The sequence below is a fragment of the Corythoichthys intestinalis genome, chromosome 1 (genome assembly GCF_030265065.1).
Source record: "Corythoichthys intestinalis isolate RoL2023-P3 chromosome 1, ASM3026506v1, whole genome shotgun sequence".
Lineage (NCBI taxonomy): Eukaryota > Metazoa > Chordata > Actinopteri > Syngnathiformes > Syngnathidae > Corythoichthys > Corythoichthys intestinalis.
The window spans coordinates 45562002-45581064 of record NC_080395.1 but is presented as its reverse complement, the minus strand read 5'-3'; the positions used below and the strand labels follow the sequence as shown (position 1 = coordinate 45581064).

At 40.0% G+C, this 19063-nt stretch overlaps 1 protein-coding gene across 1 annotated transcript in view; it reads left to right on the top strand.

The window, feature by feature from the left end:
- Positions 1-894: 894 nt before the first annotated feature.
- Positions 895-19063, top strand: part of cpne7 (copine VII) — a 71044-nt gene continuing 52875 nt past the window's right edge. Inside the window, exons 1-5 of the mRNA XM_057842350.1 lie at positions 895-1038; positions 5245-5484; positions 15128-15310; positions 15418-15492; positions 18184-18258. Of these exons, the coding sequence (XP_057698333.1) occupies positions 5311-5484; positions 15128-15310; positions 15418-15492; positions 18184-18258 (507 nt within the window). The 5' untranslated portion in view covers positions 895-1038; positions 5245-5310. The remainder of the gene's footprint in view (positions 1039-5244; positions 5485-15127; positions 15311-15417; positions 15493-18183; positions 18259-19063) is intronic.

Here is a 19063-nt window from a genome sequence, read left to right as displayed (position 1 = left end):
TAATTCTGCTCTCGCGTGCTCTCACCTCCAGTTAGGGTTTTGCTGTTTAATCTTTTTTTTTTTGCCCTCCTGTTCAAAATCCCCAACCCCCCCCACACCCCCCCACACCCCCAATATCACGACTGATATGTGAGTCAACGCATGGCAAAACGCCATGCTAAAAAATAAGTAAAAATATCAAAATGGCTTACCTCTTCAGGGCGGGCTGGGGCAGGCTGATCAGGATTGTCATCAGTAGGGCCATGGCCCCCAACAAAATGTCTACTGCATATGAAGGTGAATGGCTTCACCTTAGTGGCATTAAACTGGTCTTTTGGACGTCCGCACAAGTTGATCCATTGTTCAAATTTTTTGGCTTCGAGAAACGTATGAAGAAAATATCCTTCATATGTGGACGGTCGTAATGTCTCGAGTCGTTTCTACAAGTTCCATTGCAGCAGTGTTTAATCAGCATGTTCTTTTTTAAGGATTACTGGCAGAAATACTAGCATGGGTTGTATGCGAGCAAGCTTCCATGTTGACCCCCTTCCAGTTTACAATGGTGACGTCACGCAGCCTTGCGGTCCAAAAATAGCAATCGTGCGGTACGCTATTGGAAAGACTGGTTGTGAATAGGAAACTTTCAATGCCAATGACGGTTCTAGACGGCAAATCCATTTTGGTGGGCTGGGCTGTCAGAAATTATTCTCTGTCAACTTCTCTAAGTCAAAATGAATTGGGCGCGGAGTGCCGTCAATGGCAGTAACTGAGTTAAATGAGTGCCCTATAAAGGGTTAAGAAGCATAAAGGCTCGCTTTTTGACTCAGACTCTTTGCGTGAAAGGGAACAAGCCCAGCCTCTTTTTTCCTCTCGCTCGCTCTCTCTCTCTTGCTTTCTATGTGTCCTCACACCGTGGCAACCAATGAAGCTGCTGCTGAATTACGGGAGAGCATCCAAAAGTGGCGCACTACAGAAGAGTAAATAAAGAGTGAAGAGGGACATGAATGCATCTCACTGAAGGATTGAGGAGCCTGCATTTTTGAGCTTCTGCACAAATAAGTAAGTAAATGACTGATGTTGTCTTGACTACAAATATATATGTCATATGTTGAAAGCAGAAAAGGAATGCGGAGTTATGTCTGTGAGTTTGTTTTTTAACATGAGTCACTAAGTTCTGGTTGACTCACATGGTGTTGCTAGCCAGTTTTGCTGAAGCAGATGCACCGTGTTAATTGCGCATAAACGTTTTTGCAAAGCTCCTCCGATAAGTTTTTAGGTCACAATTTGGTTCCGGGCGCTGTCTCTGGTGCTGAATTGATATCAGCTCAAATATGCAGGCTCACTTTGAGTGGTTAATTGTTACTACCTGTTGCTGTGTTAGACTGAGAGGGCAGACAGTAAAGCTAAAATCAAAAATTTGTAGGTGGTATTGTTTTTTATCGATTTGTTCATGTGAGTGAAGATTTTGCATTTGATACAAGAGTGAAACAATGTCCAAGCAGATCCAGCAGATGGTACTGTGGTTGAAAAACATGCAACATGTATGCCATAGCTAATTCAGAGAGGTGTAAAATGAATCATTTAACGCTTTATAGGGCGCTCATTGTAGTCATTGGCTGTCATTGATGGTGCTAGATGTCCAATCCATTTTGACTAGGAGGGCTGCCAGTCTCATTAATGCTACTGAAACATGATCATTCAATGCCAGTTTTCTCTTTTAAAATGGATTTGACATCGAACACTGTCAATGGCAGTGAATGTTTGATCTAATGTTAAATTAAGAAAAATCAACTTTAGAGAGTTATTGGGAGCCATTGATTGGATAAAAATTAGAATGATTCATTAAACTGCCACAATGATGAATAACAGTGTGGACATCGCATTACATCAAATTTCTTCACATTTCGAATCATGTAGGCCACATGTAAACCAAATGGGAATATTGTGGCTGACATGACTCAGACAGAGATGTCCATACATGTGGACGCAAGGTCTTTATGGGGTTGATTTTTTAAAAACATTTTTTTTTAAATTACAAAATAGGCAAAGCCCCTGTAAAGGGGTGAAAAGAGTTGTCAGGCAACACTGTGGTCTAGTGGTGAGGAGTGTTGTCTCACATTTTAAAATCTGTGTGGAGTTTGCATGACTTCTCTTTGCCTTCCTTTTGCCACCCAAATACACAAAAACCCAAATACTGTATTGTTTAATTGCTTCTAAGTGTGAATGTCGGTTGCCCTAACACAATTTACAAGTTTTTTTTCGCGATAAGAACCGATTTAAGGTATCAATGATTGCAATTACGAGCGTCTGACAAATTTAAATATTGAATAGTGGAGAATTTTTAATTTAGTTTAGCAATTGTGACGAATGGAAAACTTACAGTGCTGCTCAAAAGTTTGTGAACCCCCTCAACATTTTGGAATTTTCTATTATTTCAACCTGATTTCCTAATCAATCAATTCAGTAGTTTTTTTTTTTGTTTTTTTAACAGTTGTGTTGTCGAGACTAAATTAAAAAGAGTTTTCATCAACTGATGTAGGTGCAAAATTGAACTGTTTGGTCACAACCAAAACCGCCATGTCTGGCGAAAAGTCAACACTGCATACCACCAAAAGAACCTTCTCCCAACAGTGAAGCATGGAGGTGGGAATGTCAAGATCTGGGATTGCTTTTCATCCTCAGGACCTGGACAACTCCACATAGTCCAGGGAATCATGAATTCTGAGGAATATTGTCAAATCCTAAAACATAACCTGACGCCATCTGTTTTGAAGTTAAAGCTTGGCAGAAGGTGGATCATGCAACATGATAATGATCCAAAGCATTCCAGCAATACAACCAAGGAATGGCTGAAAAAGAAGAAGATTCGTGTTCTGGACTGGCCCAGTCAAAGTCCTGACCTAAATCCCATTGAAATGCTGTGGCGGGACCTGAAGCGAGCAGTTCATGCCAGACGCCCATCAAACCTCTCTCAACTGACTGCGTTCTGCAAGGAAGAATGTGCAAAAATCCCCCAAAGTAGATGTGAGAGGCTGATTAGTCACTACAGAAACCGTTTGGTTGAGGTAATCTCTGCAAAAGGAGGCGCAATATCCTATTAACTGAAGGGGTTCACATACTTTTGCACACATGATATCTGAGTTTTTCTTAAATCAACCACTTTTGTTAAATAAAGAATGACAATATAACTATTTCTTTTGTTTCAGTCCATTATTTGGAATGTCAGTATTGTGGATTTGGGTATAACTTAACATTTAATAAGGTTATTTTAGTTTTTTTTACAAAAAATCTGACCATCGCTGTGGGGTTCACAAACTTTCGAGCAGCACTGTATATACCCTATTGGCCCTAATGTAAGCCCTAACCCTAACCCTGATTATAAGATGACCCCCTCTTTTTCAAGACTCAAGTTTGAAAAAAGACTTTTGAACACCAAATTAATTTTTATACAGAAAATAATTACAGTACATCTGAAACAAATGATTATAACAATATATTTGAGAGAAAAAGAATGTTATTTTGCCTCATTCAAATCTTAATATCTGAACATTTAAATATGTAAACTAAAGTGCAATCACATTCGTAAGTGAATGGCTTCTGGTTTTTGAATAAATAATAAATAAACCAATCTATTGTGACAAAACAACAAAATTGCAATAACTGCATTAACCATCAAAGGGAGGTCTAACTGTAACTGTAGTCTTGAAACAAATCTGAATAGGTAAAAACATTGCGATAAAATAATGCAAACTGGTTAAACTTGAGAGTAGCTGAGATTTGTCATGACAGAACATGACTCCTCAAGTTCAGCATTCGCTTCAATTATATCTGGCGCCATCTAGCGTCGTGAATGGGTATAATGTCTAGACCCCAAATATAAGACGACTCCCACTATTTCAGTCTTATTTCAATGCAAAAAACACCGTCTTGTATTCGGGCCAATACGGGTTGTTTATTGCCACCCCAGAATCACTTTGTTTTAATAATTGTCAATGTTGTGGTGCATGTTTTTGCTGTTGCTGATATTATGTATTCAGTGCAACATTGAAAAGTTAGCTAAGCCTGAAGTAGCTATGAAATTGTCAAATACTGTAAGTCAGAAACATTTTTTATCAACTGTTGCCACTTTTAGGGAGAGATTATGTACGAGTTCTGGTAGACAAGCTAAAATACACAGTAGTGTATATACTATAGGAGTGGGAACCTCTTGGTACCTCACGATACGATATGGTTTGCGATACAAAGCTCACGATAACGAGGATCTGACAATATGGCGATACAACGATTATCGATACATTGGTCAAGAAATCATTCTAGGATATTCTAAAAACAACTAATAAACAGAAAAACAAGCTTCTGCTATGAATCGGAATGAGTTTATCACTAGTAGACGTCCAATCCATTTGAAGTGGGAGGGTGGCAGCGAATGAACATTCGTTCATTCGCTGCCATCCCTCCCACTTCAAGCGGATTGAACGTCTATGGCCGTCAGTGGCAGCCAATGCCAGGCAATGAGGTAATTTTGGACCATTTAAGGTCATTTACCTGTTGATTTTCAGTTACTTCCTGTTGATTTTGGGGTATTTTATAGGTCACTTCCTGTTTATTTTGTGTTACAAAACAGGAAGTGACCTGGGAATCACCCAAAAAGGCAGTGACGCAAACTCAACGGGAAATGACCTGTAAATGCCCTAAAATGAACAGCAAGTGACCTGTAAATGCTCTGAAAATCTGACAGAATGACTGTGAATGCTCTGGTTTCGAATGAACGAACGTTCCCAGTCTAAATGGATTGGGTGTCGAGCACCGTCAAGGCAGCCTTAGAGTTAACTGAGACACTGTTATGGTGGAAGATATTGGTAGCAACTTGGTTTTTTTGTTTTTTTTTTACTAGACATTGACATCATTTTTTAAACGATATCTTGATTCTTGCAGGAGCATATCGATAACCTTTTGAGATACAAAGTATCACGATATATCACCATTTCGATATTTTGTCACACCTCTAATATACTGTACATACATATATATGCTTGTAGAAAGAAAATGGGATATCTGGATAAATAGATAGAGCTAGTGACAGTAGATATCTTCAATTCAAAATGTAATGTAGAGTCTCTTAAAAGCTCACTTCAAAGCATTCCTCATCAGAGGTAAAATAATATGCTCCACTAAAGGCTCCCCGGGGAACGAACGGGAATCTCTGCTCACTTGTCTCCTGTCAGCATCCTTTGCCTAACCACTTCCCGTTCCCATCCCTCATAGTTACAGAGCACATCATCTCCCACTCCTTGTTTGCTGCTCGGCTGCTCCTCTCGTCCGCGGGCCAGGATGAATGACATTCAGGAGGCCACCTCCCCCGCCACCAGCCTCGGCGGTCCGGCGACCTGCGTCTCCAAAGTAGAGCTGCGGGTGTCTTGTAAAGCTTTACTGGACCGTGACACTCTGAATAAGTCAGACCCTTGTGTGATCCTCATGGTACAGACCAACGGACAATGGACAGAGGTGAGTGACTTTTTTTACCCTTTTCATTTTCCTTCTGTTTCAATGCTTCGTTTATGTCTGGAGTGTATGGGAAAGTGAGGTCAGATATTACACTTTAGTATCTTTCTATTATTGTTACGCTTGTTGAATATCATTTTGTCCACCTAAGAAAAATAGCCAACATTTTGGTTCATTAACCCTTATAATCACACAGCGCAGTATTAGGACTTCCTTCCAAATCCCCAAAGCCCCTTTTTTTGATAGTTATCACTCTATACGAGCTTTGTCATTATATGGCAACCAGGCCTGGTTGGACCCAGCTCACGTTTTAATCTGGTTTCGCACTAGGAGTGTTGTGGTGAATTGGGCTTGTTTAATGTACAGTGTGCTCTTGCTTGAACGTTTATTTTCTTGGACTGCTCCCAGCCTGATTCAGAGTGTAGGAGGCACGTCTGTCATTTTCCTGTTAGGTCTTGGGCAAATTCCCAAAACAATGATGTTGTTTATTTACAATGGAATCATTCCTGTAACGTGGCGTTTACATATAATTGAAGGGAAATTGAATGTCTGAACTGTTCCATGAAATTTCAGTACTATTTTACAGACTGGCTGGGGGAAAAAAGACTTGGCACGGAGCAAAAAGGACAGTTATGGATTTTTCTGGCTGTAATCTGAGACACTCTTGTCCGATAGGATAACTGACCTGAGTTTAGTGTGGCATGAACACACAAGAATATTTCCAGTGGATTTAAAATGTCCACTTACTGCTAATTAAAATAACTGTTTTGTGGTATTTAAAAAGAAGATGAATTATTCTTTAACTTTTTTTGGGCTGCCATTGACAGCTCTCAACGGGTGTTTTTGATATAATTTTTCAAATGACTTTACTACCACAGCACATAATCTTTGAGTCCTGTACCATGTTCTTTTGCTGATGAGCCGTGTGTCTCTTTGTCTCATTTATGTTCCCACATAGACATGGCATTTCAACAAGGGGTGTAGACTTTTTACATCCACTGGATCTTTTACTAGAATCCGCTCTTTTTTCCTTTGATTAATTTCCAGATGAGAGCTCGTTTTGATGAGTTGCCAACCTACTGTTGCTTGCATGTAAACAATCTTCTTCATGTGTCCATGCTAATGATCCTTTTCCAAACCAGATGTTGACGCATGTCAAATGCTACAAGGCTGTTTGGTGATCAAACCAGCCAGATAAAAGTCTTTACGAAGACCTGATTAAAAGGAACTTTAATTTCCCATGGCAGGGACGAGTGTGTATAGCGGAGGCTTTATACCTACACTAACATCCCATTCTCTGGCATGAGCCATCCTCCGTTGCCTAGATTAACTGTCATCAACAAACAGACTCATCAAACTCATCCCAAATCTGTCCATCCAGATGGCACAAAGTGAGGAGGAGGATGGTGAGGAAAGAAATGATGAAGGGACATGCGGCTCAACTGGGCTTTTTTTTTTCTTTTTTTTCTTTTTGAAAAAAAAATGGTGGTTGCATTATTTTGTTCATTAATTGTTGAGTGAAACCAGTAACTTAAGAGTTTAAGCATTGTTTTCTTAGAAAAGTTGCTATTTTGAGCATGAGTTGCTAACTTGAATGATCAAGTCCATGGGCACAGCTTAAATTTCTGAGTGAATTGAACTTGAAATGTTAAGTTGGTTGAACTTTAAATTTTGTATTGTGTGAATTTAGCCTTAGCGACACTCCCAATGCCTTAAAAGAGTGTGCTTGCAACAGTATACTCGGCTAACCTGTTTAGCTCAGTTGTCTATGCTTTGTGCTAGGGTTGTTCCGATCATGTTTTTTTGCTCCCGATCGTTTTAGTTTGAGTATCTGCCGATCCAGATATTTCCCGATCCGATTGCTTTTTTTTTTGCTCCTGATTCAATTCCAATCATTCCCGATAATTTTTCCTGATCATATACATTTTGGCAATGCATAAAAAAAAAAAAGAATAAAACTCGGATGAATATATACATTCAACATACAGTACATAAGTACTGTATTTGTTTATTATGATGGCATTTACATTATTAACATTCTTTCTGTGAGAGGGATCCACGGATAGAAAGACTTGTAATTCTTAAAGGATAAATGTGTATATTGTGACTAAATATTGCCATCTAGTGTATTTGTTGAGCTTTCAGTAAATGATACTGCAGCCATTTAACTTCTGCCCAAATGCATGATGGGAAGTCCAACCATGACTGTGCGTAGGGGCACCAATTGATATATCTTCTCTGCGTTTCTGAAATAACTTGGGGTGTTAAGAAAATGATCAACTACTACCTTTCTTCCCCACATTGCCTCCCACGTTATTTTTAATAGCTGAGAGAGGTATTGTAAGGCTTTAGCCACATAAAAAATGGCTCCAAAGGTTGTCAAAATTCTCTCTACTCATTATGCGCTGCCTTTTAACGCTATCTATAGGTAAAACGGCGTCTTTATAGATTGAACGCGACAATGCGTGAGTGGGTCGTGCAGCGCATGCGTTAATTAATTAACGTGATCAATTAATAAAAAATTAATTACCGCCGTTAACGCAATAAATTTGATAGCCCTACTTTAAGCCAAAACTACTCTGGATGAGTGTAAGACATTTTGTCTGTAACGTTAAATACAATTAGAAAACAAAACAAAACAAAACAAAATTAAAAAAACATATATATATATATATATATATATATATATATATATATATATATATATATATGTATATATATATGTATATATATATATATATATATATATATTTAAAAAACGCATGTTCGATATTTTTTTGTCGATTCCGATACTTTGAAAATGACGTGATTGGACCGGATCGATCGGCATCCCGATCAATCGGGACATCTTTACTTTGTGCTGTTATTGACATAACCAACTTTCGCTTGGATGAATTTATTGTATATGTACTGAAACTTAGGTCCAATTTGCTGAAAGTTTTCAGTTTCGTTTACTTAATGTAAGTCCAGTTGACATAAAATGTTCAAAAAAGGGACCCCCCCTCCTTGTGTGCCCCAGCACACAAAACAGGCTGAAGGCTAGGCCTAAACTGACTAACATGGAACCTACAGGCAAATAAGTCTGCATTAATTTAATTAGCCCTGATACAAAGAATCATTAATGGGGAAAGAGTTTGAAGCCTCAACCTCCAAACTATGAGGAGGACAATTGAACCACTCTTGGCAGGTGGTGGGGTACACCTTAAACTGGACGCCAGCCAATTTCAGTTTAACTAAATCAGTCAGATTAGTTAAATTAGTTAGTAATTTTGTGACATTTTATCCAACACAAATTAAAACCATTAATTCAACCTGCACAAGTACTGCAGACTCACTGGTCAATCGCAGCTACTCTCCTCAGAGATCACTGCTCATAAGGCACTGATCTAGTGATTTACAGCTGTGTGCTGTAGTCGACGTCAGGGCTGAAATACTGGGAGCAGCGCTCTAACATGTTCTTTCGCTATACAGTAAAAACATGGCAGTATAGCAGTGTATTTCTTGTCCACTTTGTTTTATTCAGTAGCTTTGTGTCAAGATCTTAAATTCCTAAATTCAAAGAAGCATAAGTCCGCTCGGTCCTTTACTGGAAAACTCCTAACTTCCAGCTGGCTGTCCTCTGCTGGATAATAATTCCGTAATTAATTAATCAGTCCTGATTAAAAAAAAAATAAAAAATTGGGCTACGAGGATCAATAGATACAGACCCATGCTACAGTGTATCACAAAAATGAGTACACCCCTCGCATTTCTTCAGATATTTAAGTATATCTTTTCATAGGACAACACTGACAAAATGACACTTTGACACAATGAAAAGTAGTCCATGTGCAGCTTATATAACAGAGTTAATTTATTTTCCCCTCAAAATAACTCAAAATATAGCCATTAATATCTAAACCCCTGGCAACAAAAGTGACCGCATGGGAATTACATACCCTAAATGTCCAAATTGAGTACTGCTTGTCATTTCCCCTCCAAAATGTCATGTGACTCGTTACAGGAGTGCTGTCAGCATTGCTGCAGAGATTGAAGAGGTGGGGGGGTTAGCCTGTTAGTGCTCAGACCATGCGCCGCACTCTACATCAAATTGGTGTGCATGGCTGTCACCCCAGGAGGAAGCCTATTCTTAAGACGGTACACAAGAAAGCCCGCAAACAGTTTGCTGAAGACATGTCAACAAACCACATGGATTACTGGAACCATGTCCTATGGTCTGATGAGGTGAAGATTAATTTCAATCTCAAATTTCAATCTCTGCAGCAATGCTGACAGCACACCTGTAACAAGTCACATGACATTTTGGAGGGAAAATGACAAGCAGTACTCAATTTGGACATATAGGGATGTATGTAGTTCCCATGCGGTGTACTCACTTTTGTTGCCAGGGGTTTGGATATTAATGACTATATTTTGAGTTATTTTGAGGGGAAAATAAATTAACTGTATTATATAAGATGCACACAGACGACTTTTCATTGTGTCAAAGTGTCATTTTGTCAGTTTTGTCCCATGAAAAGATATACTTAAATATCTGCAGAAATGCGAGGGGTGTCCTAACTTTTGTGATACACTGTACATAGCTACCAGGTTCTGTCCACAAGAACAACAATAACAACAACAAACTATGAGGCGAATTTAAAGCCTGGAAAAAACAAAAGTAGTAGCTTTACTGCAATGCTGGAACATTTTGCGGTATACAGGGTGACCCAAAAAAAAGTTTACACTCAGTTGACTGCTTGTTTAAAAGCCACTGAAACATATCTAAATAGGTTGTCATGCTTAAGTGATTCATTAAGGTCACTCAATGCAGCTGGTAATCTCTCGTCTCTACAATTCCTGTGCTTCTGCTGAAAATGAAGAAAACTTTAGCTGTACCTGAATTGCTGCGTGCCGGTCTGACACCTACTGAGATTGCAGCAAATCTGAGAATATCCAGATGTGCAGTCTACAAAATTAAAAAGAAGCTGAAAGATACTGGAACAGCCTCACGAAAACCTGTGTCTTGAAGTGCCCGATCTGTGTGGACCAAAAAGTTGATTGACAAGGTGATATGTGGCCACCCCAGAGTCCAGATCTCAATCCCCTGGATTATAGCATATGGGCAACTGTGGAGGACAGTGCCTGTAAGAAGCCACAAACTTCTGTGGCAGCCTTGGAGAGGTCCATTGTTAGATCTTGGGAAAAGATGACAGCATCCTACATAAAGAAGACCTGTCAAGCGTTCCGCAGGCGCCTGGAGGCTGTTGTGACACTTAAGGGAGGACACATTGAAAAATAGAGTGTACTGTACATGTTCTTTACAATAATGTATAATTTGTGATTAAATTCTAATTCTAAGATGAATAAACATGGCATTTAAGTTGTATTATGGCAGTGTAAACTGTTTTTTTGGGTCACCCTGTAGTTTTTGTTCCCACTTAATCTTAATGCTAAATGTAATGCATATGTTGTATAAAGTTATGATTACATGAAGATTAGAATGACTGAATTACACCAGTAAGGGACAGTCACAGGTTCAGTTGATCAATGAACATTTTATTTTGTCAGGTGATGAAGGATAGTTTTCAGGAGCGTTTTAGTCCAGGGCAGGATGTGTTTTTCATCCAGATTTTTTTAATGTATAGAAGCACAGGCTGAGAAAGGGACCATATGTTCCCTACTTATACAAAGACTGACTGGCAAAAAGAAAGCCAGAAGGTATCTTTCAGTTCTCATCGAGAGCCAAGCTGGTCACACACTCCATGCTTGAGACTGTTACTTTGAGTTAATAAACAGTGTTGTCAGTAACGCATTACTAAGTAACTAATTACTAAGTAACTAACTAATAAGTAACCCGTTACTTTAATCTGATTATTTTCTTTCAGTAACGAGCAATCTAACGCGTTCAAATTTTCCAAACCAGTAATCTGATTAAAGTTAGTTTCCTTCATGTCTGTGTGTTACTATTTAGTTATTGCCTCATAATGTACTGTATGTAGAATGAAGAATATTGTAGCCAAGAATGAAGAGCATTTCAAATAAAAAATGTTAGAAAAGTTCCCATTGTCTCATTACCAGTGTTGTTAATAACAGCGTTATTAACAACACTGGTATAATGGCGTTATCAATGGCGTTATTTTTGTGAGTGAGTAATCTAATTATTTACTTTTCTCATTCTGGCAACGCCTTTACCGTTACTGAGGGTGTAAAGACGTGCGTTTCTATGCGTTACTATGTTGGTGACAGGAGAAATGTCTGAGAGACACGGACTCACGGAGACGGGAGAGCAGAGCGGGAGTGGCGAGGAGGGAAGGGAGTTGTGACGCCGTTGCAAACGCGATGCTAGGTGGCTCCAATAATACCTGACTGTAGCCGATAGCCTACAAATTTCTCCCATATGATGCTACGGTAGATATCACATGTATATAGAACTAGATGTGAAATGACAGACACGATGGCGTTAGCACATGTATTGAGAACTCGATGCAAAATGATAGACTTGCCGGCGTTAGTAAACGGCCGCAATCTTAAAGCAGTAGACTTCTCAGGAAGCCTCTGTTGTGGAGAACCTTCCTGGCGAACCTAAGTAACTTTTTATCTAAAATACTCCCTAATCGGCAAAATCTTGACTTGAATCTATCTTTAAATGATGAAACAGTTTACTTTTTAAAGTAAGATTAACAATACCGCTCATTACGCGTTCGTTTCCATGGTAACTGCTCATAGCTACTTCCTGTTTTGGTCTCGCGTCACACGTGTTTTGGGACTGAGAAAGGCGTGTAGAACGCAGTGCACATTAGAGCCGAGTGCAACTTCCTGTTGAGATGTGCAAGGGAATATTGATCTGCATGCGCCCATGAATGAACGTCAGTATTTTTCCTTCATTCTGGAGGGTTCCAGTAGTAGGTTGTAGCAGCTACATGCGCAGCCATTTCGTAGCTTTGCCGTTGCAACGGCGAATAGTCATCGGCAAGCTTTTTTTTTTTTTTTTTTTTTTTTTACATCATATTCATGTTGTACATTTATGCTGTGAGGTGACGTGTTCGTGTAGCATCTTTGGGATGTTTTGTGAATTCCACTGAGTGTGAAGTGCTTGGTTGGCGCCATGTTTTGTGGCCACATTGACTGATTGAATTGTGTGTGTGTGTACGGCGTACAGTGGCGCCACCAGGGGGTGGTCAGGGGTGGCCACGGCCCCCCCTATAAATTTGCTGGCCACCCCACTTGCCAGTAGGCCTATATCGTTAGATTGTGTTACACAATATACCAAAATATATCAATAGCCGTGTCCTTATTAAGTCTTTCTGATAGTTTTCCCCTGACCTTTTTACTGCAATAATATAATGTGTTAGTCTCTCATATTCTCTTTGATTTTATTTGCACCTGCACCTTTCTGATATCTGGTGGTGTTAGTAAATAGGAACTTAATTAGAGCATAACTGTTCTACTCCATGCTTTTTGGCTGACGCAATCCATAAGCGAGGGAGAAGGAAAAGGCTAGTGAGCGGTCTGACGGTAGCGAACTCTGTGCTGCTTTTTTTTGTTGCTGTTCAAACTCCTTAGAAGACTGCATTAAGGGTGCATTAACAAGTTTGGAGATTAACTTTTTAGCTCCTTGTGGAGCCCACAGAGTTTGTGTACTTTCTTTATTTAATTTGCAATTACAGTATCTCTGTATTTTTTTAAGTGTATTTTTGTTGTGTATGTGTTTGACCAGTTCTCACGGGTTGCCAAGGCTTGTCAAGAGTTGTCAAGAGCGAATTAAACCCTGTTTTTTTAAAAATCAAACTTCGTGTCGTGCTCGTTTCAACACCCGGAGGGAGCTTCATAATGAAAACCTGAAATTATGGCTTTTACTTTTTGTGTGCCACCCCAAGATTTTAAGTGGCCCCATCTGGCCACCCCTATGAAAAATTTCTGGAGGCGCCACTGACGGCGTACTTCCGGGTTGTGCGCGTATTCGTGCCTGCCCCCACCATTGTGTTTATTGCACTGTGCAATTCATTTAGGTGTTGTTGATTATTGTGCAGTCAATTTGCATTGTTTTACATCGGCACTGATATGCTGTTAACCCCTTCACCCTAATCTGAAATTCAGAATTTTTGACATTGGGCTTAATATCAAGTAAGCGGGGATTTAATTAGTCGGTGGAGTTGATTTCAACAAATTCCATGCAGTTAGTCAATTATTTGTTGGTTTCAGGGCTTCAGAGTGGCTAATTACTGACTAATTAAACCCTCGCTAACTCTAAAAATTCTGATCTTCCCCTTTAAAATCAGTTATCGTAAAGTCAGTTACATGCGATTACCATTTTCTGTTGTCATTCTTATGTTGAGGCGGCAAAGAGAGAGAAATTGGTGAAAAGTAACCGACAAATTACTTGTAAGGTAACTTAGTTACTTTGATTATAAAGTAATCATTAAAGTAACTAGCTTACTTTTTGTAGGTGTAATCAGTAATCAGTAATTAAATTACTTTTTCAAGTAATCTATGAAACACTGTTAATAAATAAATGGACAGTGAGGACAGTGAATCAGCAAAGTGTCAATCTGCTTAGGTCACTATTGAATAAAAACATAATTTGCCCCGTTTTGAACTGACAACAAAATAACAGTCGAACAGGTGCAAACAAAAATCAAAGCAAAAGTGGAAAAAAAATATCGCTAGAAAAGTGACTCTCAACCATGACAAGGCTGGTATAAAGAAAGGAAACAAAGTTGGTCCAAAGGTTCTCAGCAAATTTAACATAAACTCAGAAAAAAAACCTTTACTAAGTATTAACATAAAGTAGTTAAATGCGTTTCATGATAGATACCCCAGAGAAGACAATCTGACAAAGGACAGCGGAAGACCAGCAGGATGCTTTTTTTTGTCCTCATTTTTGGAGTTGCACCTGAACGCAGCATGTTCCAGTGTTCGAAAGTGCTCACTGCATTGAGAGCCGCTATTGGTAGACAACGTAAAGCTTTTAAAAGTGCTGTTTTATTACCTTGAATGAAACCAAAATGAAATAATTAACGTTATCATCTAAAACATTGTTTTTCTGAGTAGGATGATTTTTCTTTGCTCACTAAACGCCACAGTGTCATCCTTTTTGGTGTTGTCAAAATGGCCACACGCCAACACAGTGCAGTAATATAATATTTTATATTATAATTTCTTAACTGATCAAATAACTGACTGGTCAAAAAAATCATGGTTCTATATGATTATGAGCCATTCATTTTTAGCATTTAGAATAGCATACATCACACCCACTGCTGGTTTGACCTTCAGCACCCTGGACAGGATGGAAATATTTCTGCACGCTTGGGAGAGCAAAAATGTTGGCGGATGAGCAGATGGGGCCTCGGAGAGCTCAGCTTTCTTGTCAGGCAGTCAAAGGAAGACACGGACGTCGTCTGTGGGCTCAGATTAAATGTCAGAATCCTCCAATCTTCGCTCATATCTTCCTCTTGACAGAGCGTGATAAGAGATTGGTCCGGCTCAATAATAGCACATTTGTTTGATTACATCTCTCTCTTTTGCGAGAATATAATTGCAAAGTTGTGACCCTCTGGTCAACCAAAAGCCCTGTCTCTTTTCTGACTCGATTTAAGTTGTGATTGATGAAAATGAAATGTCAACCGTGTGCCAAAGTTGAATCGGGTATATTTTCTCTCAGTTGGACAGGACAGAGGTGATCAAGAGCAACTTGCACCCCGTCTTTGCCAAGGTCTTCTCCTTGGATTACTACTTTGAAGAGGTTCAGAAACTACGATTCGAAGTGTACGACATCCACGGCACCCACAGCATCGGGACGCGTGACGATGACTTCTTAGGCGGAGTGGAGTGCACGCTCGGTCAGGTACGTGAGAATTGTCCACAAATGTTCAGCCGGATCGTTTGCAAGGCAGATGACTCATCGGGGTTGTTTGATGTGCAATTGAGCCAATCATTTTCTGCGCTCTGTAGATTGTGGCCCAAAAAAAGATAGTGAAGCCCCTACTTCTCAAGTATGGAAAATATGCTGGGAAATCCACCATCACGGTAAGTCCTTTAAACTTGTCAGAATTGCTGCTACAGATATACTTCTTCGATGATTGATGAAACTTTAGCAAATTGGGCTAAAGAGAAATGGGAAACTGATGAGTAATGGCAAAAAATGCCATCTCTTAATTGTTTAGGGACAGTGGTCACACCAATGGACATCCATTCAAAAGTTATCATTAGTTTAACTCATTCACTGCCAGACCAGGTCACAGAGTATGTGTTGTAGTGGTTAGTAAAAGACGGAAATTGAAAATAAAAACACCTATTGACGGCGATAAACGTCCAATCTATTACAACTTGGAGTTTCCAGCTCCTGCCAGTTAGCATGGATTGGACAATTATCGCCATCAATGGCAGCCAAAGAGCTAAGCTATAAGAGGTCACAAGAGATTACAAAACAAAATAAACGAAATTCACAAAACAAAATACACAAAGGCTACACTTAATGAATTTGTCTTGATTTTTCTCCCGATATAAATGGTAAATGGACAGTACTTATATAGCACCTTTATCTACATGGTTATAACAGGGTAAATGTGTGCCCAAAGCGCTTTACATAGGCACACATTTACCCTTTCACGCACAAATGGTGCTGCTGCCATGCAAGGCACTGCCAACCCATTGGGGGCAAATTAGGGTTCAGTGCCTTACCCAAGGGCACTTTGACAGTGTGCCTTCGTAGCCGGGAATCGAACCACAGACCCTTCGGTCCCAGGACAACTCCAGCTACCAACTGTGCCACAGCCACCCAATTTACGACAATTTGTTTTATTTTTTTATTTTATTTACTTATTTATTTTTTTAAAGTTTTAATTTCTTTAAATTATTGTCATTTTATTTAGAATTATTTATATTTATTTGTGTTTTATTAATTCTTTTTATTCAAATCTTTTAAGATAAGAAAGAAAAGAAACACAAACAACAACAAGAAATACATTGAACGCCTACACTAACTATTAATATGTTGGTGTCATTGTCAGCTAGATGTATTTCCGGTTGACATCATGTGGGGGGCCTGTTGACCAGGTAAAGAAGGGGAAGGAGGAGGGTAATTCTATAAGCTAAGTGATTGGGAGGGGTAGAGTGTACACAAATCAGCTCTGTGATCTAGAACCCAGTAATCGTGTGAATCCCTTGGAAGTGTAAGCCCGATGGCAACCGACCCTACGCCACCCCACCGCCAGTCTTGGCACCGGGACTCCCCACCCGAGCGCGCCCAATCACATCCAGCCGCATACGAGCCCCACCAAACACTCGACAGCCCCGCACACGAGCGGCGACACCGCGCAGGCGCCAAGCCAGGGCCACGACCCCCACCCAGCCAGCCTGGGGAGGGTGGGCGTACGGTGGAGGGGGGCACAGCACAGACCATCCCTCCTCCCGCAGCCCAGCAAAGGAGCCATCGGCATCCAGGGTGGTCCCCCGGGTCACCCACGCTCCCATCAACCGGCCTTCAGGGATCGGAAGAGGGGATGCACCACCAACCCTATGCCTGCCCCTATCCCCGTCCGCCCACCCGCCCCACGAGCTGCAGCTGCAACTCCCCAACCGGCACAGCATGCCACGGGATCCCCAGCGGCCCACCAAGCCCAGAGCAAGACACGGTCCCCCGCCGGAGCAGGCAACATCCAGCCGATACACCAACGTCCAGCCAGCAACCCGCGGCGGACCAGACTTGTTCTTGGACTTGCATTAGGGCAACACTAGTACTGCAATTGGATGTGAAATGGTGACCACATAATATTGTCTTCTGGGATGCAATTGGCCCCCGGGCCGCAAGTTTGGGACCACTGCCCTATTTGAATGTAAAAAAAAAAAAACAATAGTTTGGGTATGAAAGTGTTAAACAGAACTAAGTAGCAATGAACAAAATCGGGAAAATGTCTGTATATAATCATGCCTTCAGTTAATGATGCTTAAACCATGAGTGGACTGCAGAAAAATAGCTCCCTGGCATGACTTATGGCAGCTGTGGTTATTGTATTACTTGTGAAACCAAAAAAGATTTTCCTTTTCAAATCAGCATGCAAAGAAAGTGAAATATATCCTTTTATCACAACCATAATATGTGTCATATTCAGTTTCGGAATCCGTATTTCATAGTCATAAAAGTCTCTTTACACTGTCTCATCACTGGGTACTCTCACCTCTTACAGTTTTGATGTCCCCATAATGCAGCAGCTATCAGGCAATGGCCCATTAAGTGTATTTTTCCGTCTATGTACCTATCACATTCCTTTAAAAGACATGCGTTCATAAATTTTGGCCCTTCAGTGCTCTCATGTCTGGTTTTAAGTGTCCGGTAAAGCAGTTTTAATTAAAAAGTTTAATTAAACTGCTCACTATCAGCAGTCTGCCACCGTACAAACTTTATGTGGCTCTTTTTGAGACGCAGGGAACTATGAAAAGAGCTGGTGTTGTTGAGACTGGCACCAGCACTGGTTGCACTGGCTGTCTGTTGCTGAATAATCTTCATGAAAAAAAATGTTTCTCATGGTATAAGAGCTATAAAGTTGGGTTTGTAAGTGACAGAAATTAGAAAAATTGTTTGTTTGAAAAGTCATCAAAATCACAATTCCATCCGTTATAAAGGATTGCATTGTAATGACATAACTGTAGATTTTTCCACACATGCTGAAGGTCATAAAATGTGAAATATTATAAAATAAGACTTTTATCTCGTGTCAGGTGCATGCGGAGGAAATTTCCGGTAACAATGGCTATGTGGAGCTGTCTTTCTGTGCCAAGAAACTCGACGACAAGGTGAGTGGGGTAAATGTTTTTTGATTTGATCAACATCATTTGTCATGCCATTCGACAATCTAATGTGATTTAGTCACACTCCTTTATCTCATTTTTGCTCACAAGTCATAGCAATAATAAAAAAAACAAAAAAAAGTTCAAAGGACAGCCTGATTCTCGAAAAACTCATTTGTTGAGTCGCTTGTATCTTGAGGTAAAGCTATACTGGATTTTATCAACACAATGTATCACACCTGATTTCAAATGAGGGATGGCTAATGCTGACCTGAGCTGTTCTCCATCACATTGTTAGATTTCTTTTTTTCTGAACGGGAGGAGGCGGCATGTTTCAATCAAAAAGGCAGCATGAGCTTAAATCCAATTTAACTGCAGTGCTGTGAAAGTGCTTCATGTTCTCCAGAGGAGTTTCGGAGCACTCGGCTCGGAGCATCTCAGACGCATTGGGGGAAAAGAAATCTACACAGTGTACATTTCTTTTTTTTTTTTTTTTTTTTTAAATTACACTTGCGCAATTTGCAGCGTCTTATGAGACTAAGCTGACACGTACGTGAGGGTAATGATTGAGGACCTTGATTACAACTTCTCCAAGAGCACATCCTCTCCTGCATGTGATATTTGCTTCACATTAGCTTCTGCTACTGGAACTTCATTTCGAGAAATTAGCCGCCTAATTTATTCGATGGCAAAAATTTATTAGGTTTTGGAAGCCTCGAGCTTGTTAAGCATGGAAACAAATATTACACGGGCTTCCATGAAATTGTGATGCTAAATATCGAGCCAAGACTACAAATTAAAAAGAGCTTTA